Genomic DNA, 27,873 nt, shown 5'->3' on the forward strand with positions numbered 1-27,873 from the left:
GCAGTGGGAAAAGTTAACTGTTCTGCCAGAGCTGAGCTCGGGCAGAAGTGGAGGGGGAGGGCTGCTTTAGCTGCTGATATCCCATGGATGATAGCATCTAGAAACATGCAACTGGTCTTGTTTGAAAGCTGGCATTGTTTGAAATGACAGCTAAAGTCCAAGCAACAGAGGAGAAATCACTTAAAAATCGAGTCCGGAATAATCGTCGGTAAAGCCTGCTTTTACTTTCACTTTCAGCTTCATTCACTGCAACCCGATTTTCTAAAGGCCCCTTTCACACAGGCGAGTTTTCCGCGCGGGTGTAATGCGTGAGGTGAACGCATTCAACCCGCACTGAATCCGGACCCATTCATTTCATGCTGTGCACATGAGCTGTGATTTTCACGCATCACTTGTGCGTTGCGTGAAAATCGCAGCAAGCTCTATATTGTGCGTTTTTCACGCAACGCAGGTCCCATGGAAGTGAATGGGGCTGCGTGAAAATCGCAAACATCCACAAGCAAGTGCATATACGGTGCGATTTTCACGCATGGTTGCTAGGTGACGATCGGGATGGGGACCAGATCTTTATTATTTTCCCTTATAACATGGTTATAAGGGAAAATAATAGCATTCTTAATACAGAATGCATAGTAAATTAGGAATGGAGGGGTTAAAAATTAAACTCACCTCATCCACTTGTTCGCGCAGCCCAGCTCGTCTTCTTTCTTCTTCTTTGATGACCTGGAAGAACAGGACCTTTGGTGACGTCACTGTGCTCATCACATGATCCATCATGTGATGGACCATGTGATGAGCGCAGTGACGTCACCAAAGGTCCTTTTCCCCCAGGTCATCAAAGAAGAAGAAAGAAGACGAGCTGGGCTGCGCGAACAAGTGGATGAGGTGAGTTTAATTATTTTATTTTTAACCCCTCCATCCTTAATTTACTTTGCATTCTGTATTCAGAATAGGGTGTCTTCTTTCCAAAATGGGGTCACTTGTGGGGTAGTTATACTGCCCTGGCATTCTAGGGGCCCAAATGTGTGGTAAGTAGTTTGAAATCAAATTCTGTAAAAAATGACCTGTGAAATCCGAAAGGTGCTCTTTGGAATGTGGGCCCCTTTGCCCACCTAGGCTGCAAAAAAGTGCCACACATGTGGTATTGCCGTACTCAGGAGAAGTTGGGGAATGTGTTTTGGGGTGTCATTTTACATATACCCATGCTGGGTGAGATAAATATCTTGGTCAAATGCCAACTTTGTATAAAAAAAATAGGAAAAGTTGTCTTTTGCCAAGATATTTCTCTCACCCAGCATGGGTATATGTAAAATGACACCCCAAAACACATTACCCAACTTCTCCTGAGTACGGAGATACCACATGTGTGACACTTTTTTGCAGCCTAGGGGGGCAAAGGGGCCCATATTCCAAAGAGCACCTTTCGGATTTCACCGGTCATTTTTTACACATTTTGATTTCAAACTTCTTACCACACATTTGGGCCCCTAGAATGCCAGGGCAGTATAACTACCCCACAAGTGACCCCATTTTGGAAAGAAGACACCCCAAGGTATTTCGTGATGGGCATAGTGAGTTCATGGAAGTTTTTATTTTTTGTCACAAGTTAGTGGAATATGAGACTTTGTAAGGAAAAAAATAAATAAAAAATAAATCATCATTTTCCGCTAACTTGTGACAAAAAATAAAAAATTCTAGGAACTCGCCATGCCCCTCACGGAATACCTTGGGGTGTCTTCTTTCCAAAATGGGGTCACTTGTGGGGTAGTTATACTGCCCTGGCATTTTCCAGGGGCCCTAATGTGTGGTAAGTAGGTAAATGACCTGTGAAATCCTAAAGGTGCTCTTTGGAATGTGGGCCCCTTTGCCCACCTAGGCTGCAACAAAGTGTCACACATGTGGTATCGCCGTATTCAGGAGAAGTTGGGCAATGTGTTTTGGGGTGTCTTTTTACATATACTCATGCTGGGTGAGAGAAATATCTCGGCAAAAGACAACTTTTCCCATTTTTTTATACAAAGTTGGCATTTGACCAAGATATTTATCTCACCCAGCATGGGTATATGTAAAATGACACCCAAAACACATTGCCCAACTTCTCCTGAGTACGGCGATACCAGATGTGTGACACTTTTTTGCAGCCTAGATGCGCAAAGGGGCCCACATTCCTTTTATGAGGGCATTTTTAGACATTTGGATCCCAGACTTCTTCTCACGCTTTAGGGCCCCTAAAATGCCAGCGCAGTATAAATACCCCACATGTGACCCCATTTTGGAAAGATGACACCCCAAGGTATTCAATGAGAGGCATGGCGAGTTCATGGAAATTTATTTTTTTTGGCACAAGTTAGCGGAAATTGATTTTATTTATTTTTTTCTCACAAAGTCTCCCTTTCCGCTAACTTGGGACAAAAATTTCAATCTTTCATGGACTCAATATGCCCCTCACGGAATACCTGGGGGTGTCTTTTTTCCGAAATGGGGTCACATGTGGGGTATTTATACTGCCCTGGCCTTCTAGGGGCCCTAAAGCGTGAGAAGTCTGGAATATAAATGTCTAAAAATTTTTACGCATTTGGATTCCGTGAGGGGTATGGTGAGTTCATGTGAGATTTAATTTTTTGACACAAGTTAGTGGAATATGAGACTTTGTAAGAAAAAAATAATAATTTCCGCTAACTTGGGCCAAAAAAAATGTCTGAATGCAGCCTTACAGGGGGGTGATCAATGACAGGGGGGTGATCAATGACAGGGGGGTGATCAGGGAGTCTATATGGGGTGATCACCCCCCTGTCATTGATCACCCCCCTATAAGGCTCCATTCAGATGTCCGTATGTGTTTTGCGGATCCGATCCATGTATCCGTGGATCCGTAAAAATCATACGGACATCTGAATGCAGCCTGACAGGGGGGGTGATCAATGACAGGGGGGTGATCAGGGAGTCTATATGGGGTGATCACCCCCCCTGGAAGGCTCCAGGGAGACGCCTGTATGTGTTTTGCGGATCCGATCCATCTATCAGTGGATCCGTAAAAATCATGCGGACGTCTGAATGGAGCTTTACAGGGGGGTGATCAATGACAGGGGGGTAATCAATGACAGGGGGGTGATCAGGGAGTCTATATGGGGTGATCACCACAGTCATTGATCACGCCCCTGTAAGGCTCCATTCAGACGTTCGTATGCGTTTTGCGGATCCGATCCATCTATCAGTGGATCCGTAAAAATCATGCGGACATCTGAATGGAGCTTTACAGGGGGGTGATCAATGACAGGGGGGTGATCAGGGAGTCTATATGGGGTGAATAAGGGGTTAATAAGTGACAGGGGGGGGGGGTGTAGTGTAGTGGTGCTTGGTGCAACATATTACTGAGCTACCTGTGTCCTCTGGTGGTCGATCCAAACAAAGGGGACCACCAGAGGACCAGGTAGCAGGTATATTAGACGCTGTTATCAAAACAGCGTCTAATATACCTGTTAGGGGTTAAAAAAATCACATCTCCAGCCTGCCAGCGAACGATCGCCGCTGGCAGGCTGGAGATCCACTCTCTTACCTTCCGTTCCTGTGCGCGCGTTCACAGGAAATCTCGGCTCACGCGAGATGACGCGTATATGCGTCGCTGAGCGCAGGGCTGCCACCTCCGGAACGCGAATCTGCGTTAGGCGGTCCGGAGGTGGTTAAACTAGGGCAATCCTCTGTAGTAGTACAACTCACTATGAAAGCGGCAGGCAGGGCGGCAGCGTAACCTTGCGATGCTCACTCATTCATGAAGGAAGTGGGAGGAGCGTGAATGAGTGAGCATCGCGAGGTTACGATGCCGCCCTGCCTGCCGCTTTCATAGTGAGTTGTACTACTACAGAGGATTGCCCTAGTTTAAAGCAGAGACACTGCTTGAAGATTATAGACTTTACATATGAAAACTGCTTCATTACAATCTGCTTTCTTCTATACCTGTACTCACTATGAAAGCAGCGGTCCAGCCGGCGCGTGACGTCACTCACTCGGTCATGCTCCTCCCACTTCATTAATGAAGCTGGCAGGAGCGTGACGGACTGAGTGAGTGACGTCACGTGCTGGCCGGACTGCTGCTTTTATAGTGAGTACAGGTATAGAATAAAGCAGAGCCATTAAAAGATTTTACATATAAAGTCTACTGTGTGCCCTGTGGTGTAATGGGGGTCACTATTCACACAGGGACAATATACTGTGACACATATGATACTGTGACCAGCATAAGATGATCTTATGCTGGTCACAGTATCATATGTGTCACAGTACACTGCGTGCAGAATTATTAGGCAAATGAGTATTTTGACCACATCATCCTCTTTATGCATGTTGTCTTACTCCAAGCTGTATAGGCTCGAAAGCCTACTACCAATTAAGCATATTAGGTGATGTGCATCTCTGTAATGAGAAGGGGTGTGGTCTAATGACATCAACACCCTATATTAGGTGTGCATAATTATTAGGCAACTTCCTTTCCTTTGGCAAAATGGGTCAAAAGAAGGACTTGACAGGCTCAGAAAAGTCAAAAATAGTGAGATATCTTGCAGAGGGATGCAGCACTCTTAAAATTGCAAAGCTTCTGAAGCGTGATCATCGAACAATCAAGCGTTTCATTCAAAATAGTCAACAGGGTCGCAAGAAGCGTGTGGAAAAACCAAGGCGCAAAATAACTGCCCATGAACTGAGAAAAGTCAAGCGTGCAGCTGCCAAGATGCCACTTGCCACCAGTTTGGCCATATTTCAGAGCTGCAACATCACTGGAGTGCCCAAAAGCACAAGGTGTGCAATACTCAGAGACATGGCCAAGGTAAGAAAGGCTGAAAGACGACCACCACTGAACAAGACACACAAGCTGAAACGTCAAGACTGGGCCAAGAAATATCTCAAGACTGATTTTTCTAAGGTTTTATGGACTGATGAAATGAGAGTGAGTCTTGATGGGCCAGATGGATGGGCCCGTGGCTGGATTGGTAAAGGGCAGAGAGCTCCAGTCCGACTCAGACGCCAGCAAGGTGGAGGTGGAGTACTGGTTTGGGCTGGTATCATCAAAGATGAGCTTGTGGGGCCTTTTCGGGTTGAGGATGGAGTCAAGCTCAACTCCCAGTCCTACTGCCAGTTTCTGGAAGACACCTTCTTCAAGCAGTGGTACAGGAAGAAGTCTGCATCCTTCAAGAAAAACATGATTTTCATGCAGGACAATGCTCCATCACACGCGTCCAAGTACTCCACAGCGTGGCTGGCAAGAAAGGGTATAAAAGAAGAAAATCTAATGACATGGCCTCCTTGTTCACCTGATCTGAACCCCATTGAGAACCTGTGGTCCATCATCAAATGTGAGATTTACAAGGAGGGAAAACAGTACACCTCTCTGAACAGTGTCTGGGAGGCTGTGGTTGCTGCTGCACGCAATGTTGATGGTGAACAGATCAAAACACTGACAGAATCCATGGATGGCAGGCTTTTGAGTGTCCTTGCAAAGAAAGGTGGCTATATTGGTCACTGATTTGTTTTTGTTTTGTTTTTGAATGTCAGAAATGTATATTTGTGAATGTTGAGATGTTATTTTGGTTTCACTGGTAAAAATAAATAATTGAAATGGGTATATATTTGTTTTTTGTTAAGTTGCCTAATAATTATGCACATTAATAGTCACCTGCACACACAGATATCCCCCTAAAATAGCTAAAACTAAAAACAAACTAAAAACTACTTCCAAAAATATTCAGCTTTGATATTAATGAGTTTTTTGGGTTCATTGAGAACATGGTTGTTGTTCAATAATAAAATTAATCCTCAAAAATACAACTTGCCTAATAATTCTGCACTCCCTGTATATTGTCCCTGTGTGAATAGTGACCCCATTACATAAGATGCTATATATGATGCTACATCCCCCGTAGTAGTGTATCATCCACACATCCCCCTCATAACAGTGCGTCATCCACAGATCCCCCATAACAGTGCGTCATCCACAGATCCCCCATAACAGTGCGTCATCCACAGATCCCCCATAACAGTGCGTCATCCACAGATCCCCATAACAGTGTGTCATCCACAGGTCCCTCCATAACAGTGTCATCCACAGGTCCCCCATAACAGTGTCATCCACAGGTCCCCCCATAACAATGTCATCCACAGGTCCCCCCATAAGTGTCATCCACAGGTCCCCCCATAACAGTGTCATCCACAGGTCCCCCCATAACAGTGTCATCCACAGGTCCCCCCATAACAGTGCGTCATCCACAGGTCCCCCCATAACAGTGCCTCATCCACAGACCACCATTAGTTCAAAACCCAGCAAAAGCACACCTTTTGGTTCAAATTATTTTTTTTTTATTTTCCTCCTCAAAAATCTAGGTGCGTCTTATCATCAGGTGCGTCTTATAAAGCGAAAAATACGGTATATCCCAAAATGGTTCCTAGAAAACCTACAACTAATCCCACAAAATAAAAAGGAACACAGAGGGGGAAATATTATTGGTCCTTAAAGCTAAAATTAAAGGAGTTGTTCGGGTTCAGAGCTGAACCCGGACATACCTCCATTTTCAACCAGGCAGCCCCGCTGACTTGAGCATCGGAGCAGTTCATGCTCTGATGCTCTCCTTTGCCCTGCGCTAGATGGCACAGGGCAAAGGCATTTCCAAGAGTTCCAGTGACGTAACGGGTGCTACAGGGCTGCCAGGAAGACCGGTGACGTCACTGGCACTGATGGGTGGGTGACGTCGCCAACACACTCCCGGGCGGAAGCTTCCGCCCACCAGTGTGTTATTGTAAACAAAAGAGCCCGTGCCCTGCGCGATTTAACGAAGGGCAAAGGAGAGCATCGGAGCATGAGATGCTCCGATGCCAACATCAGGGGTGCTGCCTGGATGAAAATAAGGGTATGTCTGGGTTCAGCTCTGAACCCGGACAACCCCTTTAATGATGTCACTAATGGGTTAAATAGGGTCCCCTGAGTTGTGCGCCAACAAGATTTACTGCAGACACACATTAAAAATTTACAAGTGATATTTTTTGGAGGGTTTTTCCAATTTTAACGTTACTATTAGGAGGTTAAAGGGGTTGTCTCACCCAGGGGAGCACCCAGGAATTTTGTCTAGTGGGGGTCCGAAATGGCTGTAGTGTGTTGCGCTGATTCTTTTACTTGGCCATTTCTAGAAACTCTGCAGGAATGGAACAATGCCATTTTTTAGCCCCACCCCTTATTAAAAGCCCCTCCTACATATAATAGGCCATGCCCAACAAACACTGTACAGCTGACATTCTATAGTTGCGGCCTGTCTACATATCATACGGAGAGAGGGGGAGGTCTGTCCTGCCTGCACTGCCTGCTTATATAACAAGCTACAGCCAGGAAGCTTCTCCGCTCTCCTCCCTCCCCAGATCCTGCTCAAGGCCTGTGGTTCCCCCCACCATCTGCCACCCACCCGTGGCCTGCTGCCCCCTTTGGCCGTCCTCAACCAGCTCTGAATCCTCCTTCTGCAAATGGCAGGGGGAGAAGCCGGAGCATCTCCTCTCCTACATAGCGCCCCCTACCTCTTACATCCAGTGATGTCACCTTTTTTGTAGACGTTCTCTTTCTTTATCTTCTCCATTCAGACCAGACCGCCATGATGATTTTTCAGCCATCTCCCGTCTCTGCAGAGATTAACAAACAGACATTAGTTTCCCACATTTCCATCATCTTCTGAACACCCTTTCCTGCCACCCCCAATACTATACTGCAGAGAAAGTCCCCCTGGAAATACTACTACCGCACAGATAGTGCCCCCTTCAACAATTATTGGCACACAGTGCTCTAAAAAATAACTGCGCCCAGACACTAATAGTATAAAGATAATGTCCCCCCAAAAATTATTGTGCTAAGCTGATACTGTGCCAGGGTGCCCCCCAAAGTAACAGTGCTCCCCAAAATCCCACCAATAGAAATAATTCTCTGCCAGAGCACACTTAGTAGTAATAATGCCCCTATAGTGCCCATACTAGTAATCATGTTCCTCATAGACCCCCAGTAGTAGTAAAGCTAATACCCCTAGTAGTAATAATTCTCCCTATACATGAAATACCCCCGCTTAGTGCCCGCAGTTGAGCTAATGTCCCCATAATGTATGCCAGTATAAAATACCCCTATATAGTGCCCCAGTAAATGCCCTCATAGTGCTCCTCTTCCCCTTTCCCATAGTGCCCCCCATAATATGCCAGTAAAAAATGCCCCTTCTAAGTGCCACCATATGCCCCAACAGTGCTCCACTTCCCCATAGTGCCCCCAAATAATGCCCCATAGTGCCGCTCTCCCCTATAGTGCCAGTAAAAAATGCCCCTTTAGTGCAACCAGATGCCATAATGCCCCCCATAATGTGCCAATAAGAAAAAAGTCCCCTTTAGACCCCCAACTTCCCCATAGTGCCCCCAAATAATGCCCCTATAGTGCCACCAGATGCCCCATAGTGCCGTTTTCTCCTATAGTGCCTCCCATAATGTGTCAATAAAAAAAAAGCCCCTCTAGAGCCCCCAGATGCCCCCCATAGTGCTCCTCTCCCCCATGGTGCCCCCCCCCCCCCCCATAATGTGCCAGTAAGAAATGCCCCCAGAGTGCCACCCCCCAAAAAAATCGGGCTGTAAGAATTGTCAGATGCCCCCATAAAGTTTCTCATTACATTTTATGGAACAGCCCTCACAGGTGGACAGGATAAAGTTACATGACTACCAAAGATGTAGCTGTAGTGCTGCAAGTAAAACGTGCCTGCATTTCCTTAACCCCGCGCCATGTATATTACATATAACGCATCAGGGAATTATTTTCCAGTCAGCGCCCTAGGCGGAAGTCCCTCATACGCATGCGCGGTAGGCGCTGTGCGGAACGATGATTCGAACTGCGCTAAAGCAGGCTGGCCATGTGTCTTTGAATTCTAGGATCGACACATAATGTCTGTCCATCACTCCCCCTTATGATGGTGCTGTGAAACCCGATCCACATGGTTGTGCCTGTGTGCCGCGCCGCTGACTCTCAGTGCAGGGCAGCGCCGCTCCTCTGCTGACCTCCATCCCTCAGTATGGACGATGGAGAAGCCTCTCAGCCGTCACTAGGTCATCCACCTGCAGCACACAGCGCGCGGCTCTGCGATCGGCTGGCCCTGCTGCCCAGGAAGATCTTTACCTGGTAACTACCTGTAGTCCTGCCATACTGGGTGCACATGGTATACATTGTACTGTATAGTGTAGTATGTGTATGTATAGTATGTATGAATAGTGTAGTATATGTATGTATGAATAGTGTAGTATATGTATGTATGAATAGTGTAGTATATGTATGTATGAATAGTGTAGTATATGTATGTATGAATAGTGTAGTATATGTATGTATGAATAGTGTAGTATATGTATGTATGTATAGTGTAGTATGTGTGTGTATAGTGTAGTATGTATGTGTGTGTATAGTGTAGTATGTGTGTGTGTGTATAGTGTAGTGTGTGTGTGTGTATAGTGTAGTGTGTGTGTGTGTGTGTATAGTGTAGTATGTGTGTGTGTGTATAGTGTAGTGTGTGTGTGTGTATAGTGTAGTGTGTGTATAGTGTAGTGTGTGTGTGTATAGTGTAGTATGTGTGTGTGTGTGTATAGTGTAGTGTGTGTGTGTGTATAGTGTAGTGTGTGTATAGTGTAGTATGTGTGTGTGTGTGTGTGTGTGTGTGTATAGTGTAGTGTGTGTGTATAGTGTAGTATGTGTGTGTATAGTGTAGTGTGTGTGTGTGTGTAGTGTAGTATGTGTGTGTATACCACGCTGGCGTGGCGTACATCGTTCACCGCTTCCTGGTCCTCCTTGTACTAATGAAGCGCTTCCATAATGGAGGCACTTCATTAGTACTGCGTTAAAGACTGCCCTGATCGCCGCGGCCCGGCAAACCATCTTCCAGGGCTCAATCCTGGGCTGCGGCCCGGCGGTTGGGGACCGCTGGTGCAGCATCTGTATGTATAGTGTATGGTCTGTATGTATAGTGTATGGTCTGTATGTATAGTGTATGGTCTGTGGTATATTGTTGCTTTTTCTAATCTTCTTTCATTTTTCTGGAACTGTATCATTATATGTTCTGTACACCTGACAGCCTTATCTCTGCCCCCCAAAAAAAACATCTATAGTATGTAGCTGGGGAATGCCAGAGCTGGATAAATCGCTGGATACTGGCTCCTGGTACCCGGCTTCTTATTTTTCTGTTGATATCAGCGGCAGTTATTTTTGCCGAGCTACTAAGATCAGGCTCCGAAAGTTTATACTAACTTGTCCTCCCCTGGTGTAATGAGTGCTCCTGCACAGGTGGTAGGGGTTAATGTAGTCTGGCCATGCGTAGGTTTTCTTCTGCATTTTAGTGGCTTTTTTATTGTTTGAGGTAATATTGGAAATATGAAACTTTTTTTTGTTGTTGTTTTGTTGTGTTTCATGGTTATTTAAAAAAAAGCATCATGCTGGATCAGACGAACAGAAAGACAAGAAAAAAAATGGATCCTGTGTTTTAAGCATCCATTATGCTCATCTCAGGGACAGGACTCATCTCAGCTTAATTTGCATATGTATCAAATATTTTTTACACAATAAAAGCACACAGAGCTATGGGGACTGGGTATTGCGGATGTGCTAGCGGCCATCTAGCAGCCCATGTCCTCAGCTCTATACACAAAATCCCGGTGACAGGTTCCCTTTAAAACTGAAGTTTTAGAACAAATCGCCTTTGGATCTATGATCAGAAACTTGATTCGCTCAGGCCTACTTCTGTCGGAACAACGGAAAAATATGCAGTTATGTGAACCCTGCCTAAGGCGACCTGTGAACATTGCAGATAACACGCGTTTTTGGTTGTGTGTTTTTTTTTTTTAAAGCGGATTCTCACACAGCATAATGCAGTACCAGCAAAGTGTATGACATTAGACAGATTTCATTTACACTTTGCTTTTTCGTTCTGTGTGGAAACTGACCTGCTGCGTGGATTTTGAAATCCATGTGAACCACGTCGTACCAAATTTAAAGGGGTTCTGCCGTTTTTTTAAACTGATTATCTATCCTCTGGATCAGCATCTGATCGGCAGAGCTCAGCCCCGCCCAGGCCATTGATACTAGTCGTGACGTCACTGGGCTTCGGTAAACAGCGAGAAGGCCGCGGCACTACTGCCAGCGCCTCTGCCTTCTCAAACAGCTGATCGGTAGGGGTCCCGGGTGTCGGACCTCCGCTGATCAGATGCTGATGATCTATCCAGAGGATGGATCATCAGTTTAAAAAAACTGCAGAACCCCTTTAAGTATTAAACATTTAGCAGTTTTGGCTTCTGCAGCATCTGTGTATCACAGTCCATTCCAAACCGCAGGATGCCGCTCGCAGTCAGGCGATCTCTCTGGCGCTTCATTTTCTGTAGAGATCCTCTAAGCTCAATTCTGATCAAATCAAAATTAAAGGGGTTTCCGAGGATTTTCATATGCATGTCCTATCCTCGGGTCAGTCCCGTTTAAGTGCACAGCCACTCTCAAATGGACTGGTGAGCGCCGCAGGTGTGCCAGGAGTCGGAGATCTGCTAATCTCATTGATGACCCATCCTGAGGAAACAAATGTGCAGGAACAGCACACAGCGGTCCGTCCTTCTTACAGGAAGATGCAACAGCCCCGCACCAGCCGTGGATCCAGTGTAGACATCAAACCGCAGTGGCAGCATCTCCCATCACTTCATCTTTATTGAGGACTTCACCGCATACAAGCATGCTTGACAAAGGCTGTTGCACAGCCGGAACGTTGCTCAGTTTTTGTATGCTGTGAAGTGATGGGAGATACGGCCACTGCTGTTTGATTTCTACACCATCCTGAGGAAAGTCTGTTAACATGTAAAATACCCTTTAAAGGGCATCTGTCAGTAGATTTGTGCACTTGGCAGCTGAAGGCATCTGTGTTGGTCCCATGTTCATATGTGGCCTCATCGCTGAGAAAGATGAAAGCCTCTAGGAGCAACAGAGAAGTTGCTATTACACCTAGAGGCTCTGCTCTCTCTGCAACTGCCGCCCCCTCTGCACTTTGATAGGGTCAGGCAGTGTAAACGTCATCACACCTGGCCCCGTCAAGCAAAGTGCAGAGAGAGCAGAGCCTCTAGGTGTAATGGTAACGCCCCCGTTGCTCCTAGAGGCTCATTTGCATATAATAAAACACCATTTTTTTTTTAGCAATATATGAACATGGGACCAACACAGATGCCTTCAGCTGCCAAGCGCACATGTAACAGGACAGCCAGAGTCATAGGGACAAAACTGCTGACAGATGCTCTTTATTCAGCTTTGATCTGGTCAGACTTGAGCTCAGATGATCGTTCAGAATACGAGGCTGGATTTAGTCTGAACCATTAGAGGGCTCATCTGCTAGAATTACCAGTGAGCTGCTCTCTGCAGCTTGCTATGTACTGTATGGTCTTCAGCCAATAATACATGCGTTTCAGTGTAAAAAAAAAAAAAGCTCCGGTGGTCTCCATAGACTTGATTGACCTATGTGCAAGAAAGCGACAAACGACCTTGGAAAAATCCCTATAAATTAGACGTGGTCTGACTTTATTTTTTATTTTGCAACATTCTTAAGATTCCTTCTCCCCCAAACGATGAAGTCTGGCAATAACTTCACTTTGTCCTAGAACTGCAGACTTTTAGAATTCAGGTTTTTTTCCTGTTCGGAAATACAAAGGATACGCTCCTCTGCGCTGTGCACGTCCTGCACCGACATCACCTGTGGAGCTCCGGATTGTTTTCCATTGATCGGCCTGAAACAGGAAATCCTTTTATTCTGTTTAGTTTATGGGCGGCTTCAGCTCTCCCTGTGTACTGAGTAACGGAAGCGTTTACTGTTATATTATTACTTTTCATATTTGCACATGGTTTTATGTGGTCATGTCTTCCAGCAGATGTTGGATTAGGTGCCCATGTGCTGTATTATAACTACATGAGGGGACATCTTTGAGGGCCTCTTCTGACCTGTTTTAGCAACTACTTGCATTCCCCATGTAATAAGCGTTCACGCACGCGACCGCCCTCGGTCCAGGAAACGCGGCTCGTGTTTCGGCCGCATCTCCCAGACTGACATGAGCTCCTTTGACCTGAACTCGATACATCATAGTAATTTATGATGCAGTGAGTTCCTATCTGACCACGGGCCATTGTACTGTACTCCTCATCATGTGAGTACAGGACAATACATCCACTGCCAGATAGGAACTCATCTTAAATTACTATGATGCAGTGATTTCATGTTAGGCTACTTTTACATTTGCGCTTTCCCTTTCTGCTATTGAGATCCGTCATAGGGGGGGGGGGGGAACTCTTCCGTTTTGTCCCTGTTCATTGTCAATGGGGGACAAAACGGGATGCACCAGAATGCGTTCTGTTTGGTTGCATCCCCATCTCGGACAGAATAACGCTGCAAGCATTGTTTTTCTGTCCGCGATATGGTGCGGAGCAAGACTGATCCGTCCTGGCACACAATGTAAGTCAATGGGTAACAGAAGCGTTTTTGCTGATCCATGACGGATCCAGCTAAAACGCTTGTGTGAAAGTAGCCTTAGACGAGCCCCCAACTCTCTGGGAAGTGCAGCCAGATCCCTGATCGAGCACGGTCGTGTGCATGAGCCCTAACAATTCTGGAGCATCTATCCTTTATGAGCATGCTTTGTGTTGTGTCTCTATTGTTCTCTCAAAAAATTGTGATTGAATTGCTAGCAGTTTGCAATGCAGGTCCAGATGGGGGTTACCAGTTGAGGGTGTGTCTCTGCACAATCTGACATTATGTAATCAGTGCTGCCAGTGTCCGACTGTGCAGGGATACATCCCCAACTGGTAACACCCATATGGACCTTCATTGCAAACTTGTAGCAATTCATTCAGAACTCTTAGTAGGAATAATTGGGGAACAATAAAACACAGACTCATAAGAATAGATGCTCCAGAATTGTCATTACATGGGGAAGGCACGTAATTAGTAAAACACGTCATGAGGAATGACAGCCAAGTCCTCTTTAAATGTGCAAAAAAATGTATAGGTCACGTGCACCTCCGACAGTAGGCTTATATGTAATATCAGCACTCTGCTGTGTTATTTATTCTGGCTTCTTAGAGGGTCTCTGTCACCAGTTTGTGATGCCCTCAGCGCGGCATAAAACTGCTGACAGATTCTATTCTTTGTTCCAGGTTATATGTGGATCACGGCTAGAATTTTGTTTCATCTCCACATCCCCCACCCAATTCCATGTCGGCTCATTCAGTACCTCTCTTACATTCAGGTACGTCTTGAAGACGGTCATCCTGGGTCAGTTGCTGTCTCTGTTCATCTGTGGGACGGCAGTGACGAGTCAGTTCCTTGCGGAGAATTATAAGGTGGACACACCAATGTTCCAGAGCTTCATCAATTACTGCCTGCTCTTCCTGGTTTACACCGTCTGGTTGGCGTTCCGATCAGGTATGTCGGCCATTTATCCTCTGCTTTAGGACTTGCATGTTCTATATTTTGAAGAAACGGCCGTTCCATCAATCAAAGAAATGTATCCTGGAACGGCATTATTACCGCTTATATTTATATTTTAAAGGGGTTGTGTCAAAAATTTTAATTATCCCCTATCTACAGATAGCGAAGTACAGCACTCTGTTGTTTCCTGCCATGGAGAATGGACGCATGCTCGACCTGCCGCTCTGTTAGGGCGGGAACATAGGACCCTGCTCTCGGGATCTGTGGGGTCCCAGCAGTCAGACCTTACCAATAAATTACTTATCTCCTATTCTGTGGATAGGGGATAGCTTTCATTCTTGTTACAAGCCCTTTTAATATAGACAGTACTTAAAGGGGTGTTCCGATCTGGGACGTTTGTGGCATATTGATATGGGATAAGGAATAAGCATGTGATTGGTGTGGGTTCGAACGCTGGGACTCTGCCGATCACTAGCTTGTACACAACGACCTCTGGCAGCCCCATTGGGGTGAACGGAGCACCGGAAATGGATGTGTATCTGCAGTTCCATTCAAACGTGGAGAACGTTGGTCCCCGTTCTAGTAATCAGCGGGGGCCCCAGAGATCGGACCTCTGGATAGGGCGATAACTTGTTGTCATGGGAGTCAGCAGGTTTCATGTTCTGTCAAAGTGGTGGAAGAGGAGCAAGTGACCGCGCCAGATTTTAACATGCCCAATATTTTTTCCCCACGAATCCTAAGCTGCTGCCGGAGGGCCTTTGTTCCTTTCTCCCCAGTGAAATAAATTTGCACCCTCGGCATATAGGCCTCCTTCACATCTCCGTCAAGCAGATCCGGTGCAAATGCCAGCTGTCGGCCGGGCAAAAAAAAAAAAACGTTGCATGCAATGGTTTCTGTCTGTCCGAAACCCATTATTTCTGCAGGGCAGCGGCTGGATCACCACTGGGACACATTCCAGTCAATGGGGATCCGGCTGTGAACTAGAGAATCCAGCAATGCCGGATCTGCTTGACGGAGATGTGAGCGAGGCCTTATCAATCCAGGACCAAATGTTTTAGGGATTGGGGGAAAAGAAAAAATGGGTGTTCCCTATTCATGATGATATAAGACCCTGAAAATAGACCCGCTATTTCTAAAGCCTTCAAACGTAAATATCCATTTGCAGATTCAGAATGTGAAGCATGGGGAAAAAAAACTAGGATTGATGCCCCTGTAGCTAGAATTTCAAAAAAAATTCTCCCTCCCCTTTGAAGACATGGGGTTACTGAAGGACCCCATGGACAAAAAATGTGAAGGGCTCCTTAAAAAAATCTTGGGAGGCAGGGTTGGCCATGTTTAGACCTGCTATTGCTGCCACCTGCACAGCTAGGTCCCTTTCTGTGTGGATCAACCAGCTGGAAAACCATTTAGCAGCCGGTTTCATCTAAAAGGAATAATTGTGGTCCCCTATCTGGACGACCCTTTGATCGACGCAGATTCCTATTCATGTCTTCGACCATCTCAGGATTGTAAAAGAAACCCTTGGTTCTTTAGGGTGGGTCATCAACCAGGAGAAGTCAAGTCTAATTCCAAGCCAGAAGAAGTTATTTTTGGGGGTACTTCTGGACACCCACAATCTGTCTTCCTTTTTGCCCCAAGAAAAATCAATCTAGTATCCCTGGTAAGAATGTTATGTACCAAAAGGATAGCATCGATAAGAGATCATGCACTTGGGGCTTTTAACGTTGACAATATCCTCAGTGAATTGGGCTCAGGCCCACACCAGGATCCTGCAGTCTTTCCTTCTTTCATCTTGGGACAAGAGACAGAGTTCCTTAGAAAAGAAAAGAAAAATTCCACACCAAGTAAGAAAACCACTAAGTTGGTAGACTGTGGAAAAACATCTACAAACAGGGGTGCAGTGGCGGCTGAAGGACCAAGTTACAGTGACCACCGACGCAAGCGGCAAGGGTTGGGGAGCCCATGCTCTGCAAGAAATGGTACAGGGGACATAGAGTCTCCAGATGTCTTTAGCATCCTCAAATCTGAGGGAGTTGACAGCAGTTTTCCGAGCCTTCCTAAGCTTGAAACCAACTATCCAACACCACCATGTCAAGGTACTTTCAGACAATGCGACCACTGTGGCATATCTAAATCGTCAAGGGGGGACGAGGAGCAAGTCCTTGACGGCTGTCTCAAAAATGATATTCGAATGAGGAGAGGAAAACCTAAAGTCCATCTCAGCGGTTCGTTTAAAAGGAGAAGAAAATATTTTAGCAGATTTTCTCAGGAGACAATCTCTTAGAGAGGGGGAATGGTCTTTGAATCAAGAAATCTTCAGACAATCCTCAGAGAGGTGGTGTCTTCCGGTCTTGGATCTGTTCGCTTTGAGATAGAATATATATTTTTTTTTTTACCTTCCTGTTCTATTCCATCTGCCCCCAGGAGGACCTAAATCAACTAGACACTCTCTCGTTAACATGGCCCAAGGGCCTTCTCTACGCGTTTCCACCATTCTCTCTGATTTCAAGGACTCTGAAGATAAGGGAAGAGGCGGCAGAGGTCATAATTATTGCTCCTTATTGGCCAAAAAGGTCTTGGTTCCCCCTGCTTCAAAATCTCCCGGCAGGGGAACCCTGGACTCTGCCTCAGATTCTGGACCTCCTCCATCCCAACATTCAACATCCTACATTTAGCAGCTTGGAAGTTGTATGGGGCTTGTTAACTCCTTAACCACTTCAGCCCCCAGTGCTTAAACACCCTGAAAGACCAGGCCACTTTTTACACTTCTGACCTACACTACTTTCACCATTTATTGCTCGGTCATGCAACTTACCACCCAAATGAATTTTACCTCCTTTTCTTCTCACTAATAGAGCTTTCATTTGGTGGTATTTCTTTGCTGCTGACATTTTTACTTTTTTTGTTATTAATCGAAATTTAACGATTTTTTTGCAAAAAAATGACATTTTTCACTTTCAGTTGTCAAATTTTGCAAAAAAAACTACATCCATATATCAATTTTGCTCTAAATTTATTGTTCTACATGTCTTTGATAAAAAAAAAATGTTTGGGTAAAAAAAAAATGGTTTGGGTAAAAGTTATAGCGTTTACAAACTATGGTACAAAAATGTGAATTTCCGCTTTTTGAAGCAGCTCTGACTTTCTGAGCACCTGTCATGTTTCCTGAGGTTCTACAATGCCCAGACAGTACAAACACCCCACAAATGACCCCATTTCGGAAAGTACACACCCTAAGGTATTCGCTGATGGGCATAGTGAGTTCATAGAACTTTTTATTTTTTGTCACAAGTTAGCGGAAAATGATGATTTATTTATTTTTTTTTATTTTTTTTTTTCTTACAAAGTCTCATATTCCACTAACTTGTGACAAAAAATAAAAAGTTCTATGAACTCACTATGCCCATCAGCGAATACCTTGGGGTCTCTTCTTTCCAAAATGGGGTCACTTGTGGGGTAGTTATACTGCCCTGGCATTCTAGGGGCCCAAATGTGTGGTAAGGAGTTTGAAATCAAATTCAGTAAAAAATGACCTGTGAAATCCGAAAGGTGCTCTTTGGAATGTGGGCCCCTTTGCCCACCTAGGCTGCAAAAAAGTGTCACACATCTGGTATCCCCGTACTCAGGAGAAGTTGAGGAATGTGTTTTGGGGTGTCATTTTACATATACCCATGCTGGGTGAGATAAATATCTTGGTCAAATGCCAACTTTGTATAAAAAAATGGGAAAAGTTGTCTTTTGCCAAGATATTTCTCTCACCCAGCATGGGTATATATAAAATGACACCCCAAAACACATTCCCCACCTTCTCCTGAGTACGGAGATACCAGATGTGTGACGCTTTTTTGCAGCCTAGGTGGGCAAAGGGGCCCATATTCCAAAGAGCACCTTTCGGATTTCACAGGTCATTTTTTACAGAATTTGATTTCAAACTCCTTACCACACATTTGGGCCCCTAGAATGCCAGGGCAGTATAACTACCCCACAAGTGACCCCATTTTGGAAAGAAGAGACCCCAAGGTATTCGCTGATGGGCATAGTGAGTTCATGGAAATTTTTATTTTTTGTCACAAGTTAGTGGAATATGAGACTTTGTATGAAAAAATAAAAATAAAAAAATCATCATTTTCCACTAACTTGTGACAAAAAATAAAAAATTCGAGGAACTTGCCATGCCCCTCACGGAATACCTTGGGGTGTCTTCTTTCCAAAATGGGGTCACTTGTGGGGTAGTTATACTGCCCTGGCATTTTCCAGGGGCCCTAATGTCTGGTAAGTAGGTAAATGACCTGTGAAATCCGAAAGGTGCTCTTTGGAATGTGGGCCCCTTTGCCCACCTAGGCTGCAAAAAAGTGTCACACATCTGGTATCTTCGTACTCAGGAGAAGGTGGGGAATGTGTTTTGGGGTGTCATTTTACATATACCCATGCTGGGTGAGAGAAATATCTTGGCAAAAGACAACTTTTCCCATTTTTTTTATACTAAGTTGGCATTTGACCAAGATATTTATCTCACCCAGCATGGGTATATGTAAAATGACACCCCAAAACATATTCCCCAACTTCTGCTGAATACGGAGATACCACATGTGTGACACTTTTTTGCAGCCTAGGTGGGCAAAGGTGCCCAAATTCCTTTTAGGAGGGCATTTTTAGACATTTGGATACCAGACTTCTTCTCACGCTTTGGGGCCCCTAAAATGCCAGGGCAGTATAAATACCCCACATGTGACCCCATTTTGGAAAGAAGACACCCCAAGGTATTCAATGAGGGGCATGGCGAGTTCATTGAAAAAAAATAATTTTGGCACAAGTTAGCGGAAATTGATTTTTTTGATTTTGTTCTCACAAAGTCTCCCTTTCCGCTAACTTGGGACAAAAATTTCAATCTTTCATGGACTCAATATGCCCCTCAGCGAATACCTTGGGGTGTCTTCTTTCCAAAATGGTGTTATTTGTGGGGTGTTTGTACTGCCCTGGCATTTGAGGGTCTCCGCAATCATTACATGTATGCCCAGCATTAGGAGTTTCTGCTATTCTCCTTATATTGAGCATACGGGTAATGAGATTTTTTTTTTTCCGTTCAGCCTCTGGGCTGAAAGAAAAAAATGAACGGCAAAGATTTCTTCATTCGCATCGATCAATGTGGATGAAAAAATCTCTGCCAAAAAAAGAAAAAGGAGGGGAAAGGCGTCTGCCAGGACATAGGAGCTCCGCCCAACATCCATACCCACTTCAGCTCGTATGCCCTGGCAAACCAGATTTCTCCATTCACATCAATCGATGTGGATGAATAAATCATTGCCGGGATTTTTTTTTTTATATATACAAAGTGTTTGCCAAAGTATATGAACACCGCCACCTCCTCGGCTCATATGCCTCGGCAAACGTATCTTTTACTGCAGAGGAGAAATCTCGTCTTGCAGCGCCGCATACACCGACTTGCGTGTAATCTGACAGCAGCGCAATGCTTCTGTCCGAATGCACATCAGTGCTGCAGCTGGTCGATCGGATGGTCCACCTGAAAGGTAAAAAAAACAAAACAAAAAAGAAAAAACCAGGCCGCAAAGCAATAACTTTATTAACTGTTGAACAGAACATAGAAACTTTTTTTAAACTTTTTTAACTGAACGTTTAACTTTTTTACTTACCGGTATTTTTTTTTTTGTTTAGTTTTTTTTACCTTTATAGAACAAACCTCTCCTTCCCCATGGGACAATGTGCAAAGCGCAAATCGCCCAAAGATGTGGCGAAGTACGTTATGCACTTTATCCCAGGTGAAAGGAGAGGTTTGCAGCAGCTGTGAGTGAATGGGCCCTAATAGCCCTGTGTGCCTGTCCTGGTGAGATGTGATCCCTATGCTAGGTGTACCTGTGTGTGGTACTTCCGGAAACACTCTCCATAGCATAGGGCAGGGTGGTCAGCACAGTCAGGACAGAAATAGCGGGTGTCACGCCTTATTCCACTCCTGCTACAGACACGACATCTTTTTCGGGGTGACGGTTGGGTTGAGGTACCAGGAACGACACTGGGGAAATGTCGCTCGTGTAGACGGCTAACTACACTGGTGGATGGGGCCACGGAACCTCCTGGGTAAAGGAGGTTCTCGATGATCTCTTCCTGGAATTTGAGGAAGGATCCTGTTCTCCCAGCCTTACTGTAGAGAACAAAACTATTGTACAGCGCCAATTGAATCAAATATACAGACACCTTCTTATACCAGCGTCTGGTTCTGCGGGAAACTAAATACGGAGACAACATCTGGTCATTGAAGTCCACCCCTCCCATGAGCGCATTATAGTCGTGGACACAGAGGGGCTTTTCAATGACACGGGTTGCTCGCTCAATTTGGATTGTCGTGTCTGCGTGAATGGAGGAGAGCATGTAAACGTCACGCTTGTCTCTCCATTTCACCGCGAGCAGTTCTTCGTTACACAAGGCAGCCCTCTGCCCCCTTGCAAGACGGGTGGTTACAAGCCGTTGGGGAAGCCCACGCGACTAGTTCGCGCGGTGCCACAGGCGCAAATCCGTTCTAGAAACAAATGCCTAAAGAGGGCCACACTTGTGTAGAAATTGTCCACATAAAGATGGTACCCCTTGCCGAATAAGGGTGACACCAAGTCCCAGACTGTCTTCCCACTGCTCCCCAGGTAGTCAGGGCAACCGACCGGCTCCAGGGCCTGATCTTTTCCCTCATAGATCCGAAATTTGTGGGTATAGCCTGTGGCCCTTTCACAGAGCTTATACAATTTGACCCCATACCGGGCACGCTTGCTTGGGATGTATTGTTTGAAGCCAAGGCGCCCGGTAAAATGTATTAGGGACTCGTCTACGCAGATGTTTTGCTCAGGGGTATACAAATCTGCAAATTTCAGGTTGAAATGGTCTGAGGGGCCGAATTTTGTGGAGCCGGTCAAAAGCAGGGTGGCCTCTGGGACGGGAGGTGGTGTTGTCGCTAAAGTGCAGGAAACGCAGGATGGTCTCAAATCGTGTCCTGGACATAGCAGCAGAGAACATGGGCATGTGATGAATTGGGTGCGTTGACCAATATGACCGCAATTCATGCTTTTTTGTCAGGCCCATGTTGAGGAGAAGGCCCAAAAAAATTTTAAGTTCGGAAACTTGGACTGGTTTCCACCGGAAAGGCTGGGCATAATAGCTTCCCGGGTTAGCGGTTATAAATTGTGTGGCATACTGGTTGGTCTCTGCCACGACTAAGTCCAAGAGCTCCGCAGTCAAGAACAGCTCAAAAAATCCCAGGGCCGAACCGATTTGAGCCGTCTCAACCCGAACTCCAGACTGGGCGGTGAAAGGGGGAACTACTGGTGCGGCTGAAGTTGGTGACTGCCAATCAGGATTTGCCAGCACCTCAGGGACTCTAGGGGCTCTACGGGCCTGTCTGTGCGGTGGCTGCGACGGGGTAACTATTGCACGTGCCACCGTACCAGCTTCAACTGCCCTTCTGGTGCTCGCTACTTCACCATGTTGTACGGCAGTGCTGGTACTAGGTCCAGGAAGGGCTGCGCTGCTGGTGTATGCCTCACCACGTGATCCGGCAGCGACAGCCCCACTCTGCTGCTCTTGAAGCGGATCCTGCATAACCTGTGGTCTAGCGACACGGGGCCGGGTACGCCTGGTGCTGTCAGGGACCTCAACCTCCTCGTCCGAACTTTGGGTCAGAGAGCCACTGCTTTCCACAGGTTCATATTCTGACCCGCTAGATTCGTCAGATGAGGGTTCCCACTCCTCATCCGACTGGGTCAGAATCCTGTAGGCCTCTTCAGAAGAATACCCCCTGTTTGACATTTTGGACTACTAAATTTAGGGGTATTCCCTGAGACTACCCAAGAAAAAAAGCAAACCTGTCTTACAAAGGGGAGGCTAGCGAAGTACCGGAGGCTGCTGCGGTTGATAAAAAATATCAAAACTGATTTTTTTATCGCCGCAGTACGTGTAAAATGAATGTGCAGTGATCAAAAAATATATATTTTTTGTCACTGCGGTGGGGCGGGCGTGGGTGAACGCACGTGTGGGCGACCGATCAGGCCTGATCGGGCAAACACTGCGTTTTGGGTGGAGGGCGAACTAAAATGACACTAATACTATTATAGATCTGACCGTGATCAGTTTTGATCACTTACAGATACTATAAAAGTACAAATGCTGATTAGCGATACGCTAAACAGCGAATAAAAGTGACTGCGGTGCGGTGCGGTGGGGTGGGCGCTAACTGACGCTAACTACCTAACCAAGGGGCCTAAACTATCCCTAAAACCTAACAGCCAATACCAGTGAAAAAAAAAAAGTGACAGTTTACACTGATCACTTTTTTTCCTTTCACTAGTGATTGACAGGGGCGATCAAAGGGGTGATCAAAGGGTTAATTGGGGTGCAGGTGGGTGATCAGGGGCTACAGTGAAGTGTTTGGTGTACTCACAGTGATGTCTGCTTCTCTGCTGGATCCAACCGACGAAAAGGACCAGCAGAGGAGCAGAGAAGCCATATAACAGATCATATTTACTAATATGATCTGTTATATGACTTTGGATTGGATTTTTTGAAAATCGCCAGCCTGCCAGCCAATGATCGTTGCTGGCAGGCTGGTGACGAAATACTTCTTTTAATTTTGCCGGCCCGCGATGCGCATGCGCGGGCCGGCTTTGAGCGAAATCTCGCGTCTCGCGAGATGACGCGTATATGCGTGACTGCGCAGCGCTGCCACCTCCGGAACGCAATCCTGCGTTAGGCGGTCCGGAGGTGGTTAAGGGACGGGCCATTTTTTTTGCAAATCTGACATGTCACTTTATGTGGTGATGACTTTAAAATGCTTTTACTTATCCAAGCCATTCTGAGATTGTTTTCTCATCACATATTGTACTTCATGACAGTGGAAAATTTGAATCGAAATATTAAATTTTTATTTATAAAAAAAATACCAAATTTGCCCAAAATTTTGAAAAATTTGCAAATTTCTCTACTTCTATAATACATATTAATACCTACAAAAATAGTTATTACTTTACATTTCCCATATGTCTACTTCATGTTAGGATCATTTTGGGAATGACATTTTATTTTTGGGGGACGTTACAAGGCTTAGAAGTTTAGAAGTAAATCTTGAAATTTTCAGAAACCAACTTTTTAAGGACCAGTTCAGGTCTGAAGTCACTTTGTGAGGCTTACATAATAGAAACCACCCCATTCTAGAAACTACACCCCTCAAGGTATTCAAAACTGATTTTTACAAAGGTCGTTAACCCTTTAGGTGTTCCACAAGAATTAATGGAAAATAGAGAGAATTTCAAAATTTAAATTTTTTGGCAGATTTTCCATTTTAATATTTTTTTTCCAGTTACAAAGCAAGGGTTAACAGCCAAACAAAACTCAATATTTATGGCCCTGATTCTGTAGTTTACAGAAACACCCCATATGTGGTCGTAAACTGCTGTAGAGGTAGTCAAGGTAACAAAAAACTAGCTGTTTTGGCACTGTCTTTATTTTTTGTTATTTACCATGTTCATCTGACAGGTTAGATCATGTGGTATTTTTATAGAGCAGGTTGTTACGGACGCGACAATACCAAATATGACTTTTTGGGTGTTTGTTTTACATAATAAAGCATTTTTAAAAAAAAAAATTTTTGGGGTGTTTCCATATTCTGAAAGCCATAGTTTTATTTTTTGGGCAACTGTCTTATGTAGGGGCTAATTTTTTTCAGTATGCGATGACTGTTTGGTACTATTTTAGGTTTCATATAACTTTTTGATCACTTGGTATTACACTTTTTGTGATGTAAGGTGACAAAAAAATTGCTTTTTTGACACTGTGTTTTTATATATATATATATATATATATATATATATATTTTTTTTTTTTTTGGTCTCTATCGAACTGGGTGGATCATGTGATATATTTAAAGAGCCGGTCGTTAGTGACACGGCGATACCTAATATGTATGGGGGGGGGGGGGGGGGGGGGGGGGTTCTATTAATTTTATTATAAAATCAGGGAAAAGGGGTGTTTTGTTTTTTTTTTACTTTAATTTTTTTACGTTTATTTCTGTCACACTCTGGGACTTCAACTTTTGGGGGTCTGATCCCCTCTGAAATGCATTACAATACATCTGTATTGTAATGCATTGCCTGTTAGTGGATTACACTGAGTACTAGCAGGTTGCCTAGGAGACGCAGCCTGAGGCTGGATCTCCTTGGCACCCATAGAAGGTAGGTCACGATGCCGTGTAAGGCATTGGGCAGCCCTGTCACACATCGGTTCCCCGTTACAGCAGCACGGGGACCCGATGCGCTCCTTCACCCGCCGCAAACCACTTCTATGTCGTGGCCAGCGCTGACCATGGCATAGGAGGGGTTAATCTGCCGGCATCGCTGTAAACAGCGATGTCGGCGGATACAGCAGGGGCCCGGCTACCAGGGACTGCCAGACCCCTGCAGTGATCGGGTGGGCGCAGCTCCTGCACCCGCCCGATCAGCCCGCCGTGCATGTACGGTGGAATGCGTTCTGGCACGGCTTCCCCCGCCGTACATGCACAGCATTTTTCGTTAATGGGTTAAAAAAGAAGGGGTTTTCTGAGGCATATCTACCTAACTACATAGTAGAAAGCAGATCACTTCAAAGATTTATCTGCGGACATGGAATGCTTTTTTGTTATTTGCGGGTAGCTGTTGGGATCTGCAGAGTAGTTTAGATGTAGGCTTGATTTTAGAGTTTCTGCAATCAGGATTTGATAAGAGTCTTAGAACCAGTACCTTGAAAGTTCAGGTTTCTGCTCTTAGTGCCTTTCTGGATGTCAAAGTGGCAGAAATTCCCCTGGTCTGTAGATTCCTTAAAGGTGTACAAGCAGGTTACGTCCTTCTTTTTTTTGTGAAAGTTCTCCCTTGGGATCCAAACATTGTCCTCTCTGCTCTCACGTCTGTGCCCTCTGAGCCTCTTTCAGAATTATCCCTAAAATTCTTGACTCTGAAGACCACCTTTCTTATTGCTATAACTACAGCCAGGAGGGTGGGGGAGATCCAGGCCTTTTCCTGTAAACAACCATACCTCACTGTTCTGGGTGATTCTTAGACACTCCCCAGCATTTCTGCCTAAGGTTTTCTCTTAAGTTTCACTGTCAGCAGGAAATAGCTTTACCATCCTTTTTGTGCATCTTCAGATCAGGAAAAAAATGTTTCACCATCTAGACGTGAGAAGATGTCTTCTAGCGTACCTTAAGGCCACAGAAAAAATAAGGGTCTAAGAGCCACTTAAGCTTCAATAGCCTGGTGGATATAACTGACGACCATCCTTTGTTACAAAAAAATAAAAGAATGTTTCTCCTCCCCTGGGGTTGAAGGCCCATTCCACGAGAACTTTGTCCACCTCTTGGGCTGAAAGAGGGGCTGCCTCTGTGGATCAGATATGAAAGGCAGCCACATGGTCTAACCCCATGACCTTTTTTAGGCATTATAAACTTGATGTTATGGCTCGCCAGGAATCTGGCATTTGGATGTAAAGTCCTTTTGGCTGTGGTCACTTCCTAGAAAAATTCTACTCTGAAAATCTCCTATCTGTGCTGGGGTGGAGGCGTTCGGGAAAAATGACAATTACTCTTACCGATAATTTGATTTCCCGTAGCCTCCACATATATATAGTGTGTTTGTCCTAAGTCACAGATTGTGTTGTTCACATGTTATGTTTATGAAATATCTTCGGTTCTCTGCTATTAACTAGAGTAGGTAGGAGGCGGTGTCTTTTTTTTTTATTTGGGCTTCTGTTGTTTCCTGTCCCTGGGAGGCGGGATCAAGCTCGTATCTGTGCCGTTGTGGAGGCTACGGGAAATCAAATTACTGGTAAGAGTAATTGTGATCTTTACTTGTATAGATTTTCACACATGAATAAATCCAGTGTATCCGAGCCGCTCTGATGTCCGGTCTGAACCTTGAGTTCCCTGTTACTTTATTCTTATCTGTCGGCCTCTCCGAGACTCTGACATCTTGAGAACTGTGCACCCTTATCAAGGCCCTGTGTTCCAAAACAAGAGCCACCCGGATGTACAGAGCGCTCCGGCTGACCGATGCAAAAAATAAAACAACTGAAGAGATAAGACTGGGGAGGTCTGACCGGCATTGTCTTCTTTCTGACAGGGGAGAACGGGCTGCTACATATTCTGAGGAAGAAGTGGTGGAAGTACCTCCTCTTGGGTATCGTGGATGTCGAAGCAAATTACTCGATCGTCAAAGCCTATCAGTTTACAACCATCACTAGTGTCCAGGTAAGAAGACATGGCTGTGTACTTGTCCTCTTCTCCATGCCAGATCAGGCTGCGGGTTCCCTACCATGGAGGCAGACCATACCACTGTTGTGGGGCCCGGGGAGGCGCTAGACATTTCTATCCCTGACAAATTCACATCATTTTCTGGCAGCTGCCAAAAGGTGTGTGTGTGTGTGTGTGTGTGGGCATAGAGATTTTTACAGCTTGCATTAAAGGGGTTGTCCCCCTGACTTGAGCATCGGAGCAGTTCATGCTCTCCCTTGCCCTGCCCAGGGCTCTTTTATTTACTATAACACACTGCTGGGCGATGGCTTCCGCCCAGCAGTGTGTTTGGTGACGTCACCAACTCTGATGGGCGGGCTTTTTTACAGGCTAGGGCAGATCTAAAGCCCGCCCATCAGTGCCAGTGACATCACCGGGCTCACTGGTGGGCGGAAGCCTCTGCCTGGCAGCCCTATGGAGAGCCCGGTACGTCACTAGAACTGCACAAAATGCCTTTGCCCTGCGCGATTCAGCGCAGAGCAAAGGAGAGCATCTGAGCATGAACTGCTCCGATGTCCAAGTCAGGGGGGCTGCGTGGGTGAAAATGGGGGATATGTCCGGGTTCAGCCCCTTTAAGTTTAGTGGTAACTGCATAAATCCCTGTGTGGTACCCCCTCTAGTGGTGGCTGCAGGCAACCATTTTTTTGCTTACTGAAGAGAATCGGATTTGTCAGTGTAATCATACATTTTAAGAGGAATGGCAGAGGAATGATGCAACACAGTTATGGCAAATATTTCTCCCGAATTATGTTCCAGGCAGTACAATTATTTACTACAACAGACCTAATCAGAAGAGCTGACAGGTTTATCTAACAGACAGCATTAATCACCTATGCTCAGTAGTTCAGGGACATCCCACGATCCCAAACGGAGGACTAACAGGCACACTATCGCCATTTGGACAGGGCATTCACAGACCCCCATTCTTAGGGAAGTGGGGGGTGTTCTGGTCTTCATCGTTCTAACATTTATCACCTATGGTTAGAGGATTAAATGCTCTTCTTGGAACAACCCCTTTACCCGAGAATGTGACCACATAATATTTCTCCCAAATTTCTTGATCAGATTTGAGTCTGTCGT

The 27,873-nt window shown here is 45.4% G+C and overlaps 1 protein-coding gene across 2 annotated transcripts in view; it reads left to right on the forward strand.

The window, feature by feature from the left end:
- The window catches only part of SLC35F2 (solute carrier family 35 member F2), a 77,130-nt gene that overhangs the window by 38,243 nt on the left and 11,014 nt on the right, over nucleotides 1-27,873 (forward strand). The window contains exons 1-3 of one of the 2 annotated variants that reach the window (XM_040426266.1): nucleotides 8,928-9,172; nucleotides 14,302-14,477; nucleotides 26,624-26,751. In XM_040426266.1, the coding sequence (XP_040282200.1) occupies nucleotides 9,066-9,172; nucleotides 14,302-14,477; nucleotides 26,624-26,751 (411 nt within the window). In that variant the 5' untranslated portion in view covers nucleotides 8,928-9,065. Of the gene's footprint in view, nucleotides 1-8,927; nucleotides 9,173-14,301; nucleotides 14,478-26,623; nucleotides 26,752-27,873 lie in introns of those variants that run through there. The other variant, XM_040426267.1, reaches the window with a different exon arrangement.

Source organism: Bufo bufo, chromosome 3 (assembly GCF_905171765.1).
Source record: "Bufo bufo chromosome 3, aBufBuf1.1, whole genome shotgun sequence".
Taxonomy (NCBI): Eukaryota; Metazoa; Chordata; class Amphibia; order Anura; family Bufonidae; genus Bufo; species Bufo bufo.